We start from the raw sequence: 24997 nt of genomic DNA, 5'->3' as shown, positions 1-24997 counted from the left end.
AAAAAAAAAAAAAAAAAAAAAAAAAAGAAAAGCTTGTAAGATTGAAGACAAAGACTGGAATATGTGCGGTGCTGTTTCTCCTCACTCCTTATCTAAGGTGGGAAGCCCTGCGCACCGTGAGAGTGGGGATTCTGTGGTCCTGCTCCCTCAGCGCAGCCTTAGCTGTCCCTCAACATCAGGGGACTCAAACTCGGCACAGCATCAGACCTCCCACTGTGAGCAGGTAAGGAACTTTCTTCCAGAAGAGAAATGGGTGAAAAAGATTTAAACCAAATTGGGGTAACTTATGCGAATGAACACGTCCCCTGAGCTACATTTCCTGCCTATTGCAAAACATGTCAGTCACGTCTTCCTAAGTTCCCTTGGCTCAAGTGGGATGGAAACTCTACATCTTTAAGGCCTGGAAATACATTCCAGAATATTATGTTGATCTCTGATTTCCACTCTTTCTTTAAAAAGAAAAACCCTGAAGTTCCAGTGGCGCAATTGGTTAGCGCACGGTACTTAGAAAAACCCAAAAAGATGGGATTCACATGTCTTTCTTCCTCGTGCTCAAATATACACTGACCTCCATCCACCCAGTCATTCCTTCCCCTCCACTGGCTAGCTCATAGCCAGAACATACCCTATACCAGACCTGCACAAGAGCGCGGATGACGAGGACAAGCAGGGGTGACCTGCCTGCCAGGAGACAGTTTCTGCTCTGCCGAGCACTCTTCTCAGGAACCTGTGCCTGCAGAGTCCCCTCAACTCTGTTAGCGCTGTTTCTGAAACCTCAAGGGCTACATGTGCACTGTCCATGCCTGCCTCCAACTTGACTGTGGACGACCGGCAGATGGAGAGATCGGGCAGACAACAAAGCGCTGTCTGCAGTGGAGAGGGCTGGACACCTCGGGGAAGGAGCTATGCACCCACCTTCCCTGGCAGCAGCCTGCTCCTCTGGCCCTTCTCGGATAACAAGCTGGTCCCGCTCAGGTTCTTCTGGCTCCTGGTGTTCTGGGCTCGATGATAGGGCAACTGGCACCTGTGTGGTGCGGACAAGTTCTCCAGCTCCCCCAAGGCCTTCGCCAGCCACGGCCATGTCCTGTGCAGCCTGTCCTTGGCCTGGCTCCCGGGGCAGCACGCCACTGTCTCTCTGAGCCGCCTCCTCACTCACAGGCTGGATCTCGTTGGTTTCCTCTGCACAGAACATGGTTAGCTGGGACCTCACTGGCGCATCATTTTGATTAAAACAACAAGTACCTGCTGCCACTCAATTCTCAGGGTGTTTCCAAGGGGTGGGGAAGAGCTGGGCTGTGTTTGGGAACCAGCTGTGCCGCTCATTTTGTAATCTCAGCAACACACCACAGGCTTTTATGTGGCAGTTCATCCGCATAATGAGGAAGAGAGAAGCGGCTTAGGAACGTAATCTCAACAACCTCCAAGTGGAGGTGGGTGGAGTGCTGAGTATGTGGGTGCCATCTGTCTGGGATGGGTCACCTTTGTTCCCATTGACAGCTGCCAGGGGCGCAGCCACCTCTCCTTTATCCTGGAATCGCAGTGATGTCTTGAATGAAAGTACCCTCCAGACTTCTCATTAGGCAGCTTACAAGGATGGGCTGTCAGAAAGGGAAGAGGCCTCGTGGCCCTCACTCCCGTTCCCCTCACGGAGCTCACTGCTGTCTCCAGCTGCACGCTGTGCTCACAGGATGTGCATGAGCAACAGCACATGAGCACCGCTACTTGCCGAATGTGAACAGGGCTCTGGAGAGGATGTAAAAGAAAGTGCCAGGCTCTGCTTGCCTTTCTTACCTTGTCCCTTCAATTCCAAAACCGTCTCAGAATGGGGCTGTGGTGTCTGGGACTTGCCCTTGCTGGACACGCTTCCCTTCGCTTGTGGCACTGCGGCCTGTAGCAAGCCTGCTCCCTGCAGTCTGGGCTGGGACTCGCTGGGAGCCTGGAGTTGAAACAGCACAGGATGTCTGAGGCCTGCATGCAGTGCCACACATCCTGACAAGGAAGGAATGCCAGGGTCTGCCCTGACAGTGCCCGTCATGTGGCACGAATCAGAAGGCTTAGGGTTATGCACAAGCCTCCCGGGAAGGGCTTACAATACCCGCGAATAACCAGACAGAAAAACAGGAAAAAAGATGTGACCAACACAGTAAAACAGCAGGAGCAAACACATGTCTGTGAGAACACACAACAGGAGAAAAATTCCTATTTTTCACAAGTGCGTATGGAACACCCCCCAAAGGCAGGAGCACCGCTGGCCACAAAGCAAGCCTCAATAAATGCTAATGGTGGAAATCATACAGGGTGTGGTCTCCCACCACATGCAATGAACTGTAAAACAGTAACAGAAAGCTGAGAAATTTACACTCTTGAATAACAAAAAGGTCAAACCAATCACACAGAGATCAGGAAAATTTGTTGAGATAGAGGAAACTGAAACACAACACAGTAAAACCTATCAGAGGGGGCAGCGGTGCACACTTACAATCCCAGCATTTGCGAGGCTGAGGCCAGATCACCATGAGTTCATGACCAGCCTGAACTACACAGCAAGACCCTGTCTCCAAACAAACAAACAAAAACTCCACGGGAGGCAGCTACAGCAGTGCACAGATGAACATCAGTACCTTTAAGCATTGAGAAAGAAGACTTCTCTAGTTTCCAGCCCCATTACTATGTAGAACAGTGACAGCGAACCTTTTAGACGGGGAGTGCCAAACGGCAACTGAAAACCCACTTATTTATTGCAAAGCACCAGCACTGCAATTAAACCTGAATACTGAGCGCTTAGTTTAGAAAACACAAGTGTACATTAAAACCTGTTGTCTAAAAGAAAATTACATGTGTGCCATAGGTTTGCCATAGGTAAGCCCCTGATGTAGGGGCTTAGAAGTCATCACTTGGTCCTAACAAACAAGCAAGAAGCCAGACAGACTGAGAAACCATCAGCTCTTCCTGGGTCCATAAGAGGTGAGGACTTAGAGCAAACTCCGCACCTAATGGAGACCAGACCATGCGGAGCCACAGCTCGCCAGAGCTGACTGAAAGTTAACAACTTCGGGCTGCTCAGTCTTAAGGAGAGTCTCAGGCTTCTGTTTTACCTCCAGGAGCTCAACCAAGTCTCACGGTGAACGCTGAAGAGAAATGCCCTCAAGCTTCTCGCAGTAGAAAGGGGAAAGGAACCTATTTGAAATAGGCCAGAGCACTCTGTTTCCCTGAAGGAAGTCTGCCTTCAACTTACCTGAGTATTGTCAGGGGCGACCTGACCTGGGGAAAGAGAGCAGTGTGTCCCATTTTAACCCTCTCACCCTACCTGGGGGCTGGGAACTGAGAAGCAAGTGTGAAGCCCACAGCCACAGGCTCACCAAAGACAGATGCCTCCCTTTCATCACACCTTACCAACACATTACTGGAGGCCTACATAACAGCTCCTCTTACCCAGCTGAGTACATTATGTCACTGCTGGGAAAAAAATGAAAACACATTTTACAAGACCAAGAACTCAATGGGCATAGCAGTGCATACCTGTAATCTCAGCACTTGGGAGGCTGAAGCAGGAGGCCTGCCGTGAGTTTGAGGCCAGCCTGAACTACACAGTGAGAACCTGTCTCAACACCCCAACACACACACACTCTCCACCAAAAAAGGACCAAGAACTCAACTTGGAGAGAGCAAATCAGAATTAGACATGGCGGAGATGTCAGAGTTACCAAGCCAGGAATTTAAAACAACTCTACCATGTTAAATGCTCTGATGGATAAAGTCCATTATGCTAGAACAGACACAGTAAGCAGAGAAATGGAAATTCTGAGGAAAACCACAAAGAAATGCTAGATGTGGAAAACACTGTAGCAGAAAGGAAGAATGTCTCCAATGGGCTTATTAGTAGACTGGACACAGCCAAGGAAAGACTCTGAGCTTGAGCAAATTTAAATGGAAACCTCCAAAACTGATAGAGAATAAAGACTGAAAACAACAGAATGATCATCTAAGGACTGTGGGACAACTGCAGAAGTTGTAAAGTGTCTATCATGGAAATACAAAAAGGAGGAAAAATAGCAGCAGAGAAGAAATATCTGAAACAATAACGACAAGGAATTTCCTCAAATTACTGTCAAGTCACCAAACCCTGGGTCTAGGAAGCTCAAAGGACAAACATCAAACAGGATAAATAAAAAGAAACCTATGCATGGGTGTATCATTTTCAGAGTACACACTATCATTAACAAAATTCTTCAAGAAGCCAAAGGAAAAAATGCTTCCCAAATTGGGACTTGTTGCCAGAAGACTTGTTAAGAAATGTGAAGTTCTTTGGAAAGAAGAAAAATAATGTAGGGCAGGTACTCAGATGTTTATAAAGAAAGGAGGAAGAAAAAGAGTAACAAGATGTAACATAAAAACTTCCTTGTTCTTAATTTGATATAATAGACAAGTGAGCAGGTATGGTGATGCAGTCCTATAATCCCAGCACTCTGGGAGGCTAGGCAGAAGGAACTCAAGTTCCAGCACAATCTAGGCAATATAATGACTTAGTGAGATCCCGTTTCAACATATAAAATAAAAAATGGGGTGGGCTGTAGCTCAGTGTGAAGGCCCTGGTTTCAATCCATCATGGCTTATATCTAGATGTCACCCCAAAGCTGACTCATATGGTCATAGATGGAGCTTTTTGGAGGTGGCTAGATTAGGGTATGTGATGCTGGTCATTTATCACTGGCTGCTTATGCTGCCTTTTGCTTGTCATAAACTGTTTCTCTGTGATGCCACCCTGCCTTGGAGGCAGGTGATTATAGACTGAAACCTCTACAATCTATGAGCCAAAATAAACCTTTCTTCTTTAACATTGTGTGTCAGGTATTTTATCTCAGCAAGGACAAAAGTAACTAAGACACAATTGGTACCAGAGAAGCGAGGTCATTGCTGTGCCTGACCATGGTTCAGGAGCCTTTGGGAAGAGTTAGGAAAGGTTTGGAGATGCAGCTGAAGAAGCATCCCTGCAATGCCTTAAGCTATACTTGGTAGGATATTCTGGTCAGACCTTAGAAGACCAGAATGCTGGCAGAAATGCTTCTGGTAAAGACAAGGCTCAGGAGGTTTCTGTTATGATGGACTGCACAGGCTGCTGGATTCCAGACCATGTATGTTATGCTTTGGGGGAAAGTCTGTCTGCATTTTGCTCATGTCCAAAGAATTTGCCTGAGATTGAGTGAGATTAAGGGAAGTATACTCATCTTACAGAAGAGATTTCAAAACAGTCTAATGTTGAAGCAGTGGCATGGGTACTGTTGGGGGCTTTTAGCCAGATTTATGTTCAAAATCAGTAGCAAAGAACCCAGCAGAATGATTTAAAACATTTTGAGTTTGACCAGAAAAGAAGCTCCAGTGAAGTTGTGGACTGTGAAGATAGAGCAGAGGAGACCTTGCATGCTGAGAAGGAATAGGATAGTGGCCTGAGGATATCACAAGAACCAGCAGTACCCTACCCTTTATAGACTTAAAATCATAAAAGTCAAAGACTTTGTTTTGAGAAGAGAGCCCCAGAGCACCATGTTCCAGAATGGCAGCAGCCTAGGGAAGTTTTTCCCTGGGATTTGGTTTATAGGCACTCGATCCCTACAGCCAGGAGAGAAGGAAGCCTGGCCACTACTCCAGCTGGCATCAGACACTGATATCATCACATGGTGCTGGTTTCAGATACATGAAGAATGCGAGTTGTAGGGTCAGGAAGGTTTCCACCCAGATTTGAGAAGAAGGCCTGGGAGACCAGGCAGTATGCTTCTGAGAGGGTGGTGTGTAAAGCTGTAAGTATGATGCCAAAGGTGCAGTGGAGACCCTAAAAATTTGGAGAAGCCACAAACATGGATCATCTGAGGAAAACTGCAATGAGGAAGCAGAGTCCACCCCAGCAAGAAGCCATGAAAGCTATATCCACCTGCAATGCCATAGGGGTGGAATCACTCAAGCCCTTTGGAGTTCATATTTTGCCACAGATTGCTGGGGATGTGGGACATGAAACGATATGACTTAATGTTTTGGTCTTTCTTGGGTCCCATTCCACTGTATCCCCCTATTTGTACCTTTTGGAGTGATAATGTTCATCTTGTGCCACTGCATGTTACAATGTTTAACCTTCTTTTCATTTGTACAGGGGCTTATAGCTAAGAGTTTGCCTTAAATCTCAGAGAAGACTTTGCACTTGGACTTTTCAACAATGCTGAAACTGTTAGGACCTTGGCAACTCTTGGAAATGGACTAAATGTTTGTTTGCATACAGGGATGTGAATGAGTCTTTAGGGCGGTGGGGTAAACTATTACAGCTTGTGTCTAGATGTTCCCCCAAAGCCTCATGTGGTCGTAAGTGGGGCTTTTCAAAGGTGGCTGGATCTACGTGTGCTTCTGGGATCAAGGATGATCCCGGGATGGATTCATGATGCGATTCTAGAATTAAGGTTGCCCTTCCCTGGGTGTGAGTGCTACCTGCCCTAGGCATGGGTAGCCTGGATAGAATATGACAGATAAAAAGAGGGTGGCTGCTTGTCACTTGCTGCTTTGCTTCTTCACTACTATGCTGCCTTCTGCCCACCATGAACTGTTTCTCCTCTGCAATGCCCCTCTGTCATGCCACCCTGCCTTGAAGCCAGCCAACTATGAACAGAAACCTCTATAAACTGTGAGCTAAATAAGCCTTTTGTCCTTTAACTTTGGATGTTGGGTATTTTGTCTCAGCAATGAGAAATGTAACTAAGACAAATCCCCAGTGTCCCTTTCAAATAGTACCAATGCTAAATACATAGCATTTGTTTATATGTGCTTCTCAATGTAACATATGTATCTGTTTGGCATGATATCTGTAAGTGAAATGAATGACAACAATCATGCTTTGCATGAGGTAGAAGAAAGGGTTATTTTCTGTTACAAAGCCTTGCATGATCTGTGAAGTAGTAGAGTGCTATCTGAAAGTAGGCATGAACAGCTCTAAAAAAATATTGCAAACTCTAGGACCACCATTTAAAAAGTAAAATCAGAATATATAACTGGTATGACAAGAAAGGAGACAAAATGGAATTACATACAATGCTTAGCTAAAACTTACAAAAAGAATGTGGGAAAGACAAAAGCAAATATGGGGCAACAAAAATAATTTTAAAATATGGTAGATATTAATCCAATTATATCACTAGTCACTATGAACAGTGATCACATTATCCATGTTCTAAACATACCAGTTAAAGAGATTATCAGGGGCTGGGGATTTAGCTCAGTGGCAAAAGCGCCTGCCTGGCAAGCGCAAGGTCGTGAGTTCGGTTCCTGGTACCGGAGAAAAACAAAAAAAAAACAACAAAAAAAAAGACATTATCAGAATGCTTAAAAAAGACCTAACTGTATTTTGACTACAAGAAACCCACCTGAAAGACATTCATAGATTAAAAGTAAATGGGAAAAGATATTCCAGTTAACATTTATGTAAAGAAAGAAGTTGCCATATTAATTTCAACAGAGCAGACTTTAGAGCAAGAAAAACCACCAAAGATAATGAGGAACACTACATAATGGTAAAGGGCTGGGTTCTCCCTAACAAGTATGAATGTATGTGCATCTAGCAACAGAGTATCAAACCAGAGGAGGTAAAACCTGGTACAACTACCAGGACAAACAAGCATGGATCCACTGTGATCAGTGGAGACTTTAATACCCTTCACTCAGAACTAGACAGCTCTAGCAGGTAAAAAAAATTGGTAAGGACAGGGTCTAACTCAGCACCACCAATCAACTGGATATGAGCATCTACAGAAAACTTCATCCAAGAACAGCAGAACACACATTCTTCTCAAGCACACAGAGAACATTCAGCAAGACATCACATTCTAGGCCATAAAACAAATCTTATCAAATTTAAAAGAAGAGAAATCATGCAATCAGGGCCCACTCCTCAATCATAATACAATGAAACTAAAAATCGATACCAGAAAGAGCTGAAAAATTCCAAAATAATGGAGATTAAACACACTTCTAAGTAGCACATGGGTAAAAATATGTAGAACTCTCCAGAGAAACTTAAAAATATTATGGCCTAAATAAAAAGAAAATTTATTAAAGTTTCTGAGATGCAATGAGAACAGTGCTTAGAAAGAAATTTAGAGCACTGAGTGAATACATTAAAAAGGAAGAAAGATGTAAATTTAAATCTTAGAAACTAGGAAAAAGCCTAGCAAATTAAATCCAAAGTAAGTAAAAGAAATAAGGATTTGAGCATAAATCAGTGGAACTGATAAAAGGAAATCAAGAGAGAAAAATCAATGAAACTGAAAGTTTGTCCTTTGAGAAGGTAAATCCCTAGGATCCTAAATGAAAGAGGGGACACTACCGAAGACCACAGGGCTCTTTATGGAGTATAAAGGAACACCACAAACAGCTCTGGGCCCACAACTTTCATCATCTTGATGAAACACACTAAGTCTTTGAAAGACACATTTCTCTAAAATTCACACAAGAAATACACAATCTGAACAGGCTGTATCTACCCAAAGAATCAATCAGCAATTAATAACTTTACAAAGCAGAGGGCACAGGACCCACATGAGTTCACTGCTGAGTCCTACAGAACATTTAAAGAAGTTATACCAATTCTCTTTCAGAAGACAGAGTATTTCCTAATGCATTATATGAAGTCAGCGTGATCCTAATCCTCAAAGCAAAGACATTACAAGAAAAAATTACACACTATAGTGCTCACATAGTTATAAAAACTGCCAATGAAATATTAGCAGATTAAATCCACAATGTATAAAAAGATTTACATATAGCGGCCAAATGTACTTTGTCCTAGGTATGCAGGGTCTCAGGGCAATTTAGACAGTGTTTGAAGATAAGTAATAATAAAATAAAAATAAATGTCTGGGGATATAGCTCAGTGTAAAGGATCTGAGTTCAATCTCCAGTATTTTTTAAATGAAATGCCCATATGTTAAAATAGGAAAAAAAAAAACCCTCGATGATCTTGTGTATAGCAATGATGTTTCAGCTACAACAACAAAGACAGAATCCATGAAAGACATAAAAGATAACCCAGATTTCATTAAAGTTAAAAACTTCTGTGAAAGACAGTATCAACAGAATGAGATGACAAGCTACAGACTAGGAAAAAATATTTGTAAGAGACATCTCTCATAAAAGATTGTTACTAAAATATATAAAGAACTCAAACTCAACAATAATACTGACCACTGAGTTAAAAAAAAAAAAGGACCAAAGACTTTAAGAAACATTTTAGCAAAGAAGCTTATGAAAAGATGCTCCACATCATATGTCAGGGAAGCACAAATTTTAAAAATACTGGGACATGCCGGGTGTGATGGCGCATGTCTGTAATCTCAGCACTCAGGAGGCTGAGGCAGGAGGATCGTTGTGAGTTCAAGGCCAGCCTGTGCTACAAAGTGAGCTCAAGGCCAGCTTGAACTGCATAGCGAGACCCTGTCTCGAAAAAACAAAAAAAAAAAAAAAAAAAAAAAGTGGGACATTACTACACACCAAAATCTAAAACTCCACTGACACCAAATGCTGGTGAGGCTGTGGACCAAAAGGAGCTCTCATTCTTTGCTGATGTGAACACAGAATGTTACAGCTACTCTGGAAGACAGTTTACACAGTTTCATAGAAAATGACACAAATTTTTTCCATAATTTTTTAAGAGAATAAAAATTAAAAAATAAAAATGAACAGAATTTGAAAACAAGATGATAGGAAATTAACAATGATTATTACATTGCATATTGTTATCTTCAAAGTAGTTGTTCAGATTACCAGATACAGGCATGCAAAATTCATCAAATAATTAAGCATTAACTGTTCCTTTCAATAAACCAATAGAAATTAGTAGTACAATTATCTTAGCTATCTTGTGTGTGTGTGTGTATGTATTTTTTTTCCCTTTCTTCTTTCTTCCTTTTTTTCTTCCCCCATCCCAGTTCTTTCCTTTTGAGCAGTTTCTTTCCCTTTCACTGTATCTATTGTACCTTTTGTGTCTTATTTACTCTTTCAGGTTCTTACACTAGGGAGACAATACGATGTTTACACGTGAGTCTGATTTATTTCACTTATAAGTACTCTCTAGTTGCATCCATTTACCTATAAAAACCTTCAGTTTATCTTTCTTTATAGCTGAGTAGTACAGCATTGTATAAAATTACCACATCTTTTTTATCCATTCCTCAGTTGATGGGCCGTTGGGTTGTTTCCAAGATTTAGCTATGACAAACTGTGCTGCTATAAACATGGGAGCACATATATCACTGTGGTATGATTTTGCAGGGGCACTACTTAGCATTTACTCAAAGGACCTGAAAATTTACACTCATACAAAAAAACTGCAGATAGATATTTATAGCAGTTTTATTCACAATTAACAAAACTTGGAAGCAACCACAATGTCCTTCAGTAGGTGGCAGGATAAACCAACTGTGGTATATACGGACAATTTATATACAGCAGTTCAGAGCTAAAGAGACCCAGTGAAACCATAAGTGTGTACTACTAAGTAGAAGAAGTAATCTGAAAAGGCTACTAATGGTATGATTTCAATTATAAGATATTTGGAAAAGACAAAACTTGGGAGATAGTAAATGGCCAGTATTTGTTAGGGCTCATGAAGCGGGTAGGAATGAATAGGTAGAGTAGAAGAAATGTTTTAGGGCAATGAAAATACTGTGTGATACTGTAATGATGGATACATGCCATTATACATTTGTCCAAACAGCACAAGTAAGTCCAAACCATGGGATTTGGGTAATTATGACATACATATGCACCACGAAGGGGAGTGCTGGCCATGGGGAAGGTATGTCTATGTGGAGCAGGCGGCACATGACAGATCTTTGTACCTTCCTCTCAATTTTGCTGTGAACCGAAAACAGCTCTAGAAAAATAAATGTCACTACCAAAAAGGGAGAAAAGATAGATCTCAAATGAATAACTGAATCATTTGCAACTTAATATACTAAAAAAAAAAAAAAAAAAGAAGAGTAAACTAAACCTAATATAAGGAAGGAAATAAAGATTACAGCAGAAACAAATGAAAGAGAAAATAGAAAAATACAGAAAGTCAATGAAACTGAAAGTTCTTTGAAAAGATGAACAAAATTGAAAAACCCTTAGCTAGGTTAATAAAAAAAGGTTTAAATTACTAAAATTAAAAATGAAAGAAGATCTCTATTCATGAGAAACCACTCTGAAGATATCAATATGTAATACAACAAGCACTGTTAATTTCCTATCACTTTGTAACTCTGTATTGTCTGTACTGTTCTTTTGCTATTTTGTAAAATGTTGTCTGTCTGTTAATGTTTTCCTCCTTTTATTTAAAAAATAAATAAAAAAAAATGGAAGAGGACATCATAGCAACCACACATACAAAAGTATTATGAGGAAATACTATAAGCAACTGTATGCCACAAGACTGGTAACTTAGATGAAATGGAAAGTTCCTAGAAAGACACAGACTATCAAAACTAACTCAAAAACACACAGAAGAATCTCAGTAGAACTGTAACAGGAAAAGAGATTGAATTCATAATTTTAAAACTTTCCACAAAGAAAAGCTTAGGTCAAGCTAGCTTCCCTAGTGAATTCGACCAAACATTTAAAGAATTGCAAACTTTACAAAAAAGACAGAACAGGAAGGAATACTCCCCAATTCATTCTGTGAGCCCACTATTATCGCAATACTAAAATCAAACTAAGGTACTACCAGAAAATACTAAAATCAAACGAAGGTACTACCAGAAGGTACTACCAGATAGAGCAAACTCTATCACTGACATCCAAATCCTCCACAAAATATAAATCAAATCCAGTGAAATATAAGGGATCATATATTATGACTATCCTGGAATACAAGGCTGGATTAACATAAAAAAAATCAATCAATGATACAGGTATCAACATAGAACAAAACACATAGATCTTTTCAATTGATGCAAAAAACGAATCTGACAAAATCCAACCACTCTTCTTTGATAAACACTTAAAAAAATTAAAACTAGGGCAATGTCTTCAATTTGATATAGTGAAAGCTATAGCTACAATCAAACAATAATGAAAGACTATTAGCCTCATGATTAGGAACAAAATAAGGATGTCTGCAATGTGCACTCATACTTACCATTACATTAGAGGTTTTAGCCAAAAGAATCAGTCAATAAAAAGAAATAAAAGGCATATAGACTGGAAAAGGAACAATAAAACTGTCTCTCTATATGACGTAATCTTATATATGGAAAGACCTAAAGCATTAATGACCAAAAAACAAAAATAAGAGAGTAAAGTTAGCATGGTTACAAGATAGAAGATCAATATAAAAACAGTTATACTTTAAATATTAGCAGTGGACAATGCAAAAATGAAAGAAAATTCCATTTACAACAGCATAAAATAGAAATTAGTTTTTAAAAAAGAAGTGCACCAGTACCGGAGAAAAACCAAAAATAAAATAAAATAAAATAAAAAAAATAAAAAAGAAGTGCAAGACTTCTTAATATACCATTGAAAGACATTTTTAAAAAACCAAGTAAGTGAACAGATATTCATTAAGACTTAACCTTGTTAAAATGGTACTCAAGGATTCCTCAAATTGATCTACACATCCAACCTAATCTCTAGCAACATCCTAACTGACTTTATTGATGGAACAAACCAACCAATCCTAAAATTCATATGGAAAGTTAAGGAATGCAGAAGAGCCCAATCTTAGAAACGAACAACAAAACTGGAGGACTCACATTTCCTGAATTCAAAGTTCACTACAATGCTATTGTAATCAAGACCATATGGTATGAACATAATAAACAGAAGCCCTCATACTTACAGTAAACTGATTTACTTACAATAAACATTTTTGACAAAGGTGCTAGGATAATTCATTGAGCAAGAGGACAGTCTTGTGTGGTTTTTTTTCAACAAATGTTACTAAGACAACTTGATATCTACAAAGAAAATACTGACATTGAAGCCCTACCTCACACCATGTACAAAATTAACTCAAAATGGGTCAAACATACACCATCAAGAATGTGTAAAAGCAACCTACATAATGGAAAAATGGGGTGGGGATGTAGCTCATTGGTAGAACTCTTTGTTTTGCATAACTGGAAAAAATACTTGCAAATCACATATCCAATATCATCTATTTTTTTATATGCAGGATATATTACAAACTTAAAACTTAACAGTACAAATTAATTTAAAAATCAGCAAAGTATCTGAACAGATATTCTCCAAGATACACAAATGACCAATAAAGCATTAAGATGCTCAGTATCACTGGTTATTAGGGAATGGAAATCCAAACCACAGTGAGGTACTACTCCACTTCTGTTAGAAGGGGTATACTAAAAAAGACAGATACAACAGTTAACAACAATGCAAAGAAAAGGAACATTCAGAAATTGATGGTGCGAATGTAAAATGGTATGGCCACTGTGGAAAATGGTCTGGCAGTCTCTCAGTAGGTTAAATATAGACTATCGTATGACCCAGCAATTCCATTCCTAGGTATTAATCAAGAAAATGAAAATATATGTCCAGACAAAAACTTGTACATAAACATTCAAAGTAGCATTATTTGTGACAGACAAAATGTAGAAACCCAAATGTCCCTCAACTGTCAGTAAATAAAATATGATGCATCCACACAATGGAAAATTATTCAGCTATAAAAGGAACAAACTGCCGAAATAGGCTACAATATGAATGAATCCTAAATGTATTATATTAAGGAAAAGAAGCCACACACAAAAGGCCATATATATATTGTATGATTCCACTAATGGGAAACATACAGGTAAGGCAAATATATACAGACAGAAAGGCTGTGAGAAGCAAAAGAAGAGTTTCTTTACAGCAAAATGTTTTAAAATTGGCCATGCCAATGACTGCACAACGTAAATATACCAAACACCACTGGACTATAAGCTTTGTTTGAGCTAAGCATAAAATGTGAATTATGCCTCAATAAAGTTGTATTACTAAACATCAACAATCTCCAGGAAGGCCCTGCGCCATGGTGGCCCTGGCTGGAGTGGCAGGGGAGGGAGATGACAGCACAGGAGGTGCTGTCAGAGAGACCCAGCTCCACCCCCAATCACCACAGTACTTAACATTTCCACTGGATTCAGCACCTTCAAAGTCATAAAAAGCAGCATCTGCCTCATAGGCGGCTCTGTGTGTTGAAGGAGGGAATCCCAGCCAGCCCGGCACCTGGGCCCAGGGGCCACATCTCTGACGGGCCTGGGCATCCTGGGCCCAGGCTTTGCTGTGCTGCACCTCAGGAAACAACCCCACAGCAGAGAGCAGTGACAGAGCAAATCAGACAGCGGAGAAAGGGGAGGAGACGCCTGGAGGGAGGACAACCTCACCTCTACACCCTCCAGGCAGAAAACCCTGTTACCTGGTCGTTCCTTTTGCTCAGGCCTCTGGAAGCTGCAGCTTCATTTCCCTTTCTAGTGATCTCTTCTATTCGCTCTTCACACTGCTCCTTCACCTCTTTCATCTGGTTGATACACTGGTTCCTTTGGTGAAAAAAGGCCAAAGAAAGGACAAATACTTACAGATGTGACCATGTGCCATGCTGCTCCCACATCAGACTCTGAAATCCACTTCAGTGAGAGCACAGACCTCTGCTCTCTCCTGCTTCAGGAACACTCCCTGCAGAGGAGCTTAGGGCAAGGCAGTGTCCCTGTGCTCAACTACTAATGACAAAAACAAAACACCGCAGTGAGACGAAGCCCACTAAAGATTTATCACGTTGCTCTAAAAAAGGTGAGCTTTACAGATTACAAAAAAAAATTGTAAATACAATCTGTAGAATAAGAAAACAGATGTGATCTTTGTCACTGACTACCAGCAATTCTGCAAGCACTGGGTTTTCCTGAGTGCGGGAGTGCTTGGTTATTCACAAAATCTCCTGCGGATGGACCTGAGCTTCAGCAGTGACTCACAAGTCAGGGTGACTCCAAGTAGATGGCTTCAGGATGGACTGGTTGCCAGGGGAAGCGACCACAGAAATGGAGGGGTGGAACATTCAGCTCCACTCGTCCAGAAAGGGAACTGAGTCCAATCACATGGCCAATGATTTCATGAGCCACGGTACATAATGCGCACCAGCCAGCCACCGGAGCCTCGGCGTGGTTAGCCTCCCGGCCGGGGAGATACTGACACACTGGAAGGGCAGCAGCCTGACTCCACCAGACAGATCCGTGTCTATCCACCCCAACAAACACCTGAACTTACAGCTTGTGCTGTGTGGCTGCTTCCAAGCCGTGCCCTGTATAATAAAACCACAACTGTAAGTATAGCTGTCCTGAGTTCTGTGAGTCATTCTGGAAAATTTTTAAACCTAAGGGGAGTGGCAGGTAACCCTGAATTTGTAGGCATCTCAGTAGAAGTGGGGTGGCGCGGGGACAACAAGACTTATGGCTGGAGTGTGAAGTGGGGACACTGTTGTGGACTTGAGTCCTTCACCCGTGGGACCTAACTCTGGGTAGTGTCAAATCGGAACTGGATTAGAGGACACCCAGTTGCCAAAGAACTGGTTTTTGTTATGTACTTGGAGGCTTCGCCTTCTCCTTGGAATTTAGGAGTATTTTGGCAAGCATCAGAGCTGTACAGCAGCTGAGAGAATCACCCACTTGCCTTGCCAGTGAGGACGCTAAGAGGCAAGTGAGCTGACTGCCTGCCACAGACCGCGTGGCTAAGGCTGGAGCTGGGAACCAGACTCCACCACAGCCTCTGCTGCGTAGCCAGCCCTTCCCAGCCGAGCATGTGCTCTGCTCACCCTGACCTACAGCACACTCCAGTTCAAAGCACGCTGGATCATAGCGCTCCACACACGGAAGGGAGCTGGTGCTGCAGAAAGAATGAAACACAGAGTTCTGACCTCAGAGAGCTGAGATCGAGGGAAAAATTCACAGGAATAAACTTCTCAAAAGCATGCAGCGTAACTCACGGGTGGTACACTGGCACACAGGAGCTTAAACACAACGAACAAAGAGACAGCTGTACCCTGCAGAACTAAACGAGCAGCTCATCTGCAACCTTTAACCCTACCAAAGGAAACACTGGTTTCACCTGCCCCCAGCCTGCCAAAGGAAGTACAGAGGGCCTCGGACTCTGGGCTGAGCAAGTGAGGTTCATTCTCCACTTTCCAGCTCAAGAGATTAAGGGCAACAACTGGCACAAAGCTCAAATTCTGAGACACACCCTGCGCAGACTGTGATGGCCTTACTTCCTGAAAGCTGAGGGCCACAGCCCAGGGTTAACGGGTGCCAACTCATAGAGACCTGGAGGCCTTGGCCCTGGTGATTATTCTAACCGATGCAACTGTTGGCCGAGAGAACCACCACAGTCCTGAGCTCAAAGCAGGAAGTCCTCTCATCCAGAGCAGGGGCATCGCTCAGTACTGTGCTACACTGCAGCACGGCATGTGTAAGCTGCTCCTCGCGCTGTGGGACACGGCAACAATGGGTTATCCCAAGTGTCCTGGGCAGGAAAGCTGCAGGCTGTGCCAGATGGGGCAGCGCTGACTCAGCGATGTCTGCACCGTGGAGGAGGAGGTGGGCATGCGCACTCACTGCTGGCCCCGAGAAAGCACTGGCTTGTACATCAGGTATGCTACCAAGGTGCCCAAACCTCCCCTCAGATTCTCAAAAAGAGCTGTTAGTCTAAGCTAACAAGTGTGCCATGTGCACACTCGACCCGGGTGAGTACTGTGTAGGAGCATGCGTCCTTCCCGGGCACTGTGCCCTGCTGCCCTCCAGCTACCTCTGCATCTTCTGGGTCAGTGTTTCTCAGGTGAGACCATGAATGGCCTTTTGCGTTTCCATCCATGGGGGGAAATAAAAGCATTACGGTATCTTTTCAGGAAGAATAATAATGAAACTTGGGTACTTCGTTTTTGTCCAAGTGCAATTCTTTGATGATTAGCCCCACTCAGGCTTTCGAACCTTGGCGCTGCAGAGGCTGTGGGCCACGTAAGGCTGTCTCTTGCTCTGTCCGATGTTCAGCAGCTCCCTGGTCTGGACAAAAGCATCCCCAGACACTGCCACAGTGGGGGTGAGACTGCCCACCACCCGAGAACGCCCCGAGTGGCTGAATGAAGTTTAGACGCGTCTCCGGTGCTGCTGCCCTTGTACGGACTCTGTGTCCACGTCTTCAGTGTGATTACAGTCACAGGCCATGTGACAAAGTATTGGTCGGTGACAGGCTGCACACACAGCCGTGATTCCACAATGCCACAGCCCGGCTCAGCTTGTGCCAGTGCACGACAGTCACACGGGAACGCCCTGGCGACGTGCTCCCAGACCTACCCTGTCCCAAAGGGGCACACGGCCATGTCTGGGCTTCATGCGTCCCATGGTGTTCGGCTTTAGAGTGATGAGGAAGAAATTCAGGCGGGTGGGCAGTGTTTTACAAGAACAGGGGCATCCCCATGAGGGCGGTGGGTGAGGCACGCGCTGAAACCCTTCAGAAAGTGACCTGGCAGATCACACTTAGTGATGCGCTATGCCTGCAGGTGGATGTCTTGTAGAGGAAATAAAGCAAAATAATGGTAAATAATGAAACATGGGAACTACATGAAGTTTCTATCTATAATGAGAATAAGTGAAAAATACTGTTATAATTTCTTATGGTCACAGCAATTACAGAAGAAAACGTCCTGCGCTGTGGGCCTGGACTCACACGTCAGTCAAGGGGAAAAGGTCAGGCATGGGGGCGCTGAGGTAATACCTGGCGGCACTCTCCCTGGATGCCCACACTTTTTCTTATTGCTTTTATGACAGGAAGAACGCGAAGAACGGTGGGAAAGTAAACAGGCTGCAGGTTTACTCTCTACCTCGTGAACTGGTTTTTACTGCCTTCCCAATGGGCTTCACTCTCTGATTACAAAAGTATTCCATTCTCCCTGCAGACATTTGGGAAAACACTATAAAAGCCTCAAGAAAATAAAATACCCACAATGTCATCATCCAGTAATAAATTCTAGTAATATTTTGCCAAAACGTCCCTTAGTATATGAGTTTGATCTAGCCTGCATCTGAGCAGTCCTAGAACTCATTTCTAAAGGAATTAGACTGCTGGCTAACTAGTGCCCTGTGCTTTACAAAGTTTTAAGGTACACTGAGTTTTATGGCATGTTGAACAATTCTCTTCCTGCTGAGAACTGCCATGTGTATATGTATGGGGGGCGTGGCATGTGTGCGCACACTGGAGTATGTGTGTCTTTTTCTTTAGTTTGTATTATGAACCCAGCTGGCTGACACTTAGCCCATTTCTTCTGAAGCACTTGCCAACACTTTTAAAACCAAATTCATAGTTTCTAAAGGACACGAGCCCCAGAAGAACCTCTTTCTCACAGAGCCCTGCACATATCACAAGCTCTGTGATGTTTTTGTTTTTTTTGTTTTTGTTTTGAAGCAGGGTCTCACTATGTGGTTCAGGCTGGCCTTGAACTCACAGGGATCCTCCTGCCTCAGCCTCCCAAGTGCAGAGAGCTCTGTGCTCTGAGCCAGCTGCACTTGAGCTTGGCCTTTGGCTGCCCCTTCCCGGCTGGGATGCACAGGCACTCACAGGTCATAGGAGAACTTCCTCTCCAGGTTGGTCTGGTTCCTCCGGAACTGGAGCACGTCCTGATGCAGCCGGCCGTAACTCCTCTGCAGGGCCTTCAGCTGGTCTGTGCCAAGGAGAGGACAAGTCACCCCGGCCCCCGAAACATGCCAGGTTAGACTCACATGTCAGAACACAAAGGGGAGAAGAGGGCAAAAATGAGAGGAGACACCCCAGCCACTGCCAGCCCACACCCAGCAGGCTGAGAGCCACTGAGGAACCTGGGCTTCACTTTCTCAAATGTCTGTTGAATCTCCTTGACCTCCAACCCTTACCATGTGTTGGGAGATCTATGTGTCCACTTTCATCTTAGAGCAAGCCCTAAGCTGTCCTCGGAGGCCACTCCCATACCTGTGTCCCTTATCCTGACCTGGACACATGGCCCCTAAGCAGCCCTCCATGGGGACGCTGCCCTCGGCACTTGTGCACCATGTGCCATTCCCCATGGTGCCAGGGCACAGTCACTTCCCAGAAGAACTCATCACCCTCACCTCTGCCTGACAGTTCTGTTCACAAAAGCGCTGCAGAGACCAGCACGGTTGCCTGGCCAGGCTGGGCAGAAGGCAAAGCAGCAATGCTGGCTACCAGAGAGGGAGACAGTAGCAAGCAGGGCCCAGACACGGCCCGGGACAACTGCCAGCGCCCCCAGTGTCTATGCTTACAGCCGAGACTAGCAAGACGCTTGGGGCAGGGGTTCCAGGAACTACTGCTATCCTCAGGGACACAGACCAGTCTCAGAAGCGTCCACAGGTGATACCTCAGCAGTGCCTGAGGCCAGGCAAGCGGCAGCATGACCGCAAGGGTTAGCACCAGGGCCAGGTTAAGGACACCGCCTGGAGTGAGGACAGCAGTGATGGTTGTGAGACCGGCTGCTGTCCACACACACTGACACGGGCTCTAAAGGGAAACTCTGCCAGGAATGGTCACTTCAATTAAGCCGTCTTAAAGACACAGAGTCCATAACATCAGACCAAGTATGGGACAGCAGATGCTGCTCGGCAAAGAAAAGGAATGCTCTGCGGCTACCCACACAACACAGACGGACCCCACAGCAATTACGTTAATGAAAGGAGCCAGCCGGACAGGTGTAGACGGTTTGATTCCACACATACACCTGTGCAGAATACAAACTCATCCGCAGACAGCAGCAGACCGGAGGCTGTGTGTGTGCGCGGGGGCGGCACAAGCCCGCACTGGGAGCTGATGAAGCACCCGCAACGAAACAGGTCTCAGATCCTCTTACTGGGACTTAGGGCCTAGTCTGCAATGGACCGGTGCTGCCCAAAGCCACCTAGGGAATTTATGCTCCTAACAGCCACAGTTCTAAACAGTAAGTAAAACCAGGTGGCACTTTTCTAATACATCTTATCTAACCTGATAGAAAATGCTATCATACCAATATATCCTGAATGTAAACATTTTGGAAGAGATTTTAAAAATTCTTCTCCAGGCTCTGAAACGTCATGTGTATTTTACAATCATAGAACATTTTCATTTGGTTGTTAAATTGAAAATAGGTTTTGTTTTCTGCGGTCCTAGGGACTGAACCCAGGGCCTTCACACTCAGCTACATCCGTTTTAAGATTTTGAGATAAGGTCTTGCCAATCACTAAGTTGCCCAGGCTGGGCTTGAACTTTCGATCCTGCCTCAGCTTCCCAGCTGGGATAGCAAGTATGCACCACCACACCTGGCTTATTAGAAATTCTTGACTGGAATTTCGATTTAATAAAATTTACAGTTAAGAAGTGAGTTAACACATGTACGTTGTGCCAAACATACTTAAGATTCCCAATAACTGAGTCAAGCATCAGTTTTAGATTTAAATTACTGAAAAGAGAAAAACTAAATAGTCCTTCTGCCCTCCTGGCTGCGTCAGGCCTTCATCAGCCATCGCAGCTTCCAGCTGCTGTCCCAGGGCGAGCGCCTGTGGCTCACGGAGCTGCCCAAGCCCTGAGCTCCTTCAAGTCCTCAGCAACAGCAGGGCTCCGCTGCTCCTCCCTGAGGACGTTGCCCCCCACCACCCAGAGGAAACCTCCTGAGTCACCACCCCGCATCACAGAGCAAAGAAAGAACTGCATTGGGCTGGAAAGGTTTTCTGAGTTTTCTGAAGAAAATCCAAGTTTGTGTGACCCAATTAAACATCCCCCCTGTCTCTCTGTCTCTCTCTGTCTGTCTGTTTGTCTCTCTCCCTCTCTCTCCCTCTCTCCCTGCACCTATAGAGAACAGTTCACACACACATCACAGAGGGTTGTGCATCCCTTATCAGGAATGCTTGGAAGCAGATGTGTTTCCGACTGTTTCAGAACCGGAGTGTTTTCTGCAGTATCTCAGGATGTGAGTACAAGCATGAGATCCATGCACGCTTCATCTACACTCTGTATCTGGGGACTGAAGGGAATTGTGATATTTTTAGTAATTTTGTGCATTTTCACTATGACTCAGCGCGTGAGTTCAGGTGTGGAATTTTCTAGTTGTAGCGTCATGCTGACCCTCACCAAGTTTCAGATTTTGAAGCACTTTGGAATCCAAACATTAATCCTAATGTTCGGATTAGGGATGCTCAACCTATGCGATTTTTTCAGCAGTGCCAAGGGTTAAACTCAGGGCCTTGCACACACCAGGCAAGTACTCTGCCGCTGCCCTACATCCCAGCCCAGTGTTTCTTCGCCTAGTTATAAGTGAGAGTCAAAATCCTGTGCCTGACACCTTCCTTCCCTGCAATCCACTCACTAACACTGTGAAAGGCAAACGTTTTAAGGAAATACAGCTGGGCATAAAGAACACATGAAAGCCTGTCTGCCGGCCTGTCTGCAATCGCAGCTGCTTGGGGCCGTTTTGGGCAGCTCAGGGAGACCTCATCTCAAAATGAAGTTTAAAAAGCACTAGGGGTGTGGCTTGCGGCAGAATGTCTGCTTAGCGTGCACAGCCCTGCACTCGATCCCCAGCACCTCACAAAAAATTGCTCAATTAGTCCTAACGCTGCGCATCATGAGCATCGACGCACCTCTGAGCGCTGGGAGGAGTGCAAGAGAAGGCGGGTTCTCTTGGGGGCCAGCGCTGCGCGGGCAGGGAGGGCAGCTTACCTTGCAGGTCTCGGATGAGCCTCTCACCGGTGGTGATGTTGCTCACTAAGGCAGCCTGCAAGGAAGCAGACACAGTGTGAAGCGTCCTGCCGAGCAGCCCAGCCCCCGACAACGTGCATACTGGGAAGGTGACAGGACCCAGCAGGCCACCCTGTGACCTGGGGCAGGCGCCAGCTCCCCTGCCCCCACTCAAAACAGCAGGCCCAAGGCTACTTCCCCTTCAGAACCCAACCCTGAACCCAGGCTGGCTACAGGGGCACAGGGGACTCCACCGCCCCCAATAACGGGGCCCTCCAAGCATTTCACTTCGGCCTCGCTGCTCCTGTGCAGTCTGTGGCCGTGGGGAGGAGGAGGTACGACACGGTGGGGTACATGAGTGGACAAACCAGCAGCAGAGGGAAAAGCAGCACAGAACCAAAAGAAGAACGGTGAATACGCGGTAAGGAGACCATGCTGAGCTCCAAGGCCCCTCCTGCCGCGCTCAGCCACGCGCCTTCCTCCGCCCGCCCTCTCTTCACAGCAGTCCCATGAAGGGGGCGGTAGACTTCCCCACTCTAGGGGACGGGCCACCAAGGGACAGCTTGCCTTCGTGGCACAGGATCCAGCGCCCACAGAAAGGCAAAGCCCAACGCCAGCCCCTGCAGCCTGCTCCCGGGTGCGACCCATGGCGACCCAGGCACGAACCCCACCGGATGGACCGCGCCCATGACCCGTGAAGACAGCAGCAGGGTCTCCGGAGAGATTTTCCAGGGCGTGTTTATCTGCAAGGCGCAGCAGAGACTGGGAAGGGATGGGACAGCCTACTCCGTGGGAACCAGATTCACACAGCTTGAAACTTGGGCTACTCTTGGGAAGAGCTTGGAGACGTTCCACTGAAAAGACGAAATATCTCCCCAGGATCCCACAGTCCCATTTCTACAGGTGTAAAATAAATAAAATTAAAGCTGGCTCCTCCGAGATAGCTGCACCCCACATTCCCCGCGGTTAGTCACAGCAGGGAACCAGGTAAGTGGCCCTGACAGATGAATGGATAAACACGCCGTGACACATACATACAGGGAGGGGCTGGGGATTTAGCTCAGTGGCACAGCGCCTGCCTGGCAAGCGCAAGGTCGTGAGTTCGATTCTCAGTACCAGAAAAAAAGAAAAGAAAAACCTTACATACATACAGGGAGTATCACGCAGCTCCTAGGAAGAAGGAAATCCTGGCACCTGTCATGTCACAGACGCGCTTCCGAGACTCTGGGCTAAGGCAAACAGCAAGCCAGCCACGAAAGGAAAATGCACCACGGTCCTGGGGGTCTGAGGCACCTGAAGGGGTCAGTGCTGCGTAAGCAGCACCAGGGCCATTTCCGGGGCAGTGAGAGAGGGGGTCAGCGCTCAGGGATTCAGACTGGACCTTAGCGGCGCGGACTGGACAGTTCCGGAGACTCCAGACAACTCTGTGAGTGGACAGCACGTCACACGACTGCACCACCTCGTCTCTGGGCCTCCACACACAGCAAAACCGGGGAAGGAACACTTAACAGCTCGCTCTGCAGTTGATTTCTCCGGGGTAAGCCGTTCCTACAAAAGCAGCGGCAGCCCCCGCACGTGGCCATGTGCGCCCCACACCCTTGTCACGTGTCTGCACGTCCCCTCTGACCCAGAAGAGGACTGCGGAAAGCTCCACTCGTTCCTCCTCCGCCGGTCCCCTCAGCCTCTGCCAGAAAAGCCACATTCATTTGCAACTATCTGGGAGTTTAGCAGCTGATGCAATTTGAAATATCTAAAGATATTTTTGTTTCTATGGATCGTTATTCTTCCAAAAAAAATACATATTTTTATCTTCCCTCATGTACTTGCTGTAACTACACAAATGTTTCCCAACTTCTTTTTATCTTCTATATGTTATAAGGAAGAAAAAACTTGCATTCAACAAAATTATTTTTAAATGAGTTAATATACTGCACCCTAAACAATCAGGCTGTTCTTCACATTTTGGTGGGGGTGGGGGGGAGGCAGTGCACACGTGTGTGTGAAGGGTCCCTTAAAACACACAGAAAAGGCTGGAAGTGCCACCAGGACTATTGAGGAGAGCACAGAGGAAGAGCTGAGGATGCACCAGGCAAGCAGCTGTCAGTCACCATCACTGCGCTTTGTTTTTTTGTTTGTTTGTTTGTTTGTTTGGTACTGGGCATCGAACTCAGGACCTCACGCTAGCCAGGCAGTGAAGCCACTGAGCTACACCCCGGGCCCCTCACCCCACTTTGAGAAACAAGTACATTTGATCAAGCTACTGCTGAATGACTTTTCTCAAAGAATAAGATCAGTGTTTCACATGAAATTTTCAAAGCCACAAGTCAACACTGCCATTCTTTTTCTTTGGTTTTATTTGAGACAGGGGCTACTGGCTGGCGTCAGCCTCCCCAGGGCTGGGATCATGGGATCACAGGCGCACCACTACACCCACCACGACTACATGAAAGCTCAGTAAGATGTAAACAACTAGTTTTTAAAATATTAACTCTCAAAAAGTTAACTTGGAACAGGATGCTGGTCACAGTCTGGGAGCAGAGGGCACCTTTACTGCTGACCACTAAGTCCCGGCTTATGGACCCACAAGGTACAACCTTTCTCAGGCTTCGGAGAAGACTCAGGAGCTAGCGAACCTGACTTCCCCCGGGAGCTCGTTCGTAAGCTGGGGATGTACTGTATTTCTTTGGCTTATTAAAATAACCTGCTTTGAGGATGGGGTCTACCTTAACTTTAAATCTTACTTGAAAAGGGCTCAAATTCTATCTAAACTTTGTCAACTCAGGGGATCAGGCGCCTCTGGTAAGTTCTCTGTAATGAAATTGCATAAATAGACTCAGAGAGACCGATCATCAGTGCAAAAGCTCACTCTAACAACCTGAAAATGGTGTTAGAGTAAAGGCACAACTGTCAAGTGGTTCCTAGAGTCTTTTTATCCCTTACCAATTTAAAAATCCCTCAGCGTGCTGCCGCCCAATGGAGGTAAGATGCCGGCCGCCCACAAACATTAAACTTCACCTTGGAGCCGGGCTGCAGAAGAGCTCAGCAGTACACTACTTGCCTGGCACATGTGAGGGCACCCAGCACCCTCTAAAAATAATATATGTATTTTAGCAGCCACATTCAGGTAAGTATAAAGAAACAGATTGGGCAAAGAATCTGAATCAACATTTCTCTGAAGAGAGATAAAAAATGCCCAACATCATAAGTCACCAGAGAAAGGCAAATCAAAACAAGAAGATGTCACTTC

The 24997-nt window shown here is 45.0% G+C and overlaps 1 protein-coding gene across 8 annotated transcripts in view; it reads right to left on the bottom strand.

Moving 5' to 3' along the window:
- The window catches only part of Golm1 (golgi membrane protein 1), a 63158-nt gene that overhangs the window by 4963 nt on the left and 33198 nt on the right, over window positions 1-24997 (bottom strand). For all 8 annotated transcript variants that reach the window (XM_013515955.1, XM_013515958.1, XM_013515957.1 and 5 more), the window contains 5 exons: window positions 21733-21787; window positions 18613-18715; window positions 14435-14555; window positions 1792-1936; window positions 916-1179 (listed from right to left, as the gene is read on the bottom strand). In XM_013515955.1, the coding sequence (XP_013371409.1) occupies window positions 916-1179; window positions 1792-1936; window positions 14435-14555; window positions 18613-18715; window positions 21733-21787 (688 nt within the window). The remainder of the gene's footprint in view (window positions 1-915; window positions 1180-1791; window positions 1937-14434; window positions 14556-18612; window positions 18716-21732; window positions 21788-24997) is intronic.

The sequence above is a fragment of the Chinchilla lanigera genome, unplaced genomic scaffold, assembly GCF_000276665.1.
Source record: "Chinchilla lanigera isolate Chin_1 unplaced genomic scaffold, ChiLan1.0 scaffold00031, whole genome shotgun sequence".
In the NCBI taxonomy this organism is placed as follows: domain Eukaryota; kingdom Metazoa; phylum Chordata; class Mammalia; order Rodentia; family Chinchillidae; genus Chinchilla; species Chinchilla lanigera.
Note: the sequence above shows the minus strand (reverse complement) of the source record. Positions and strands in the feature narration are given on the sequence as shown.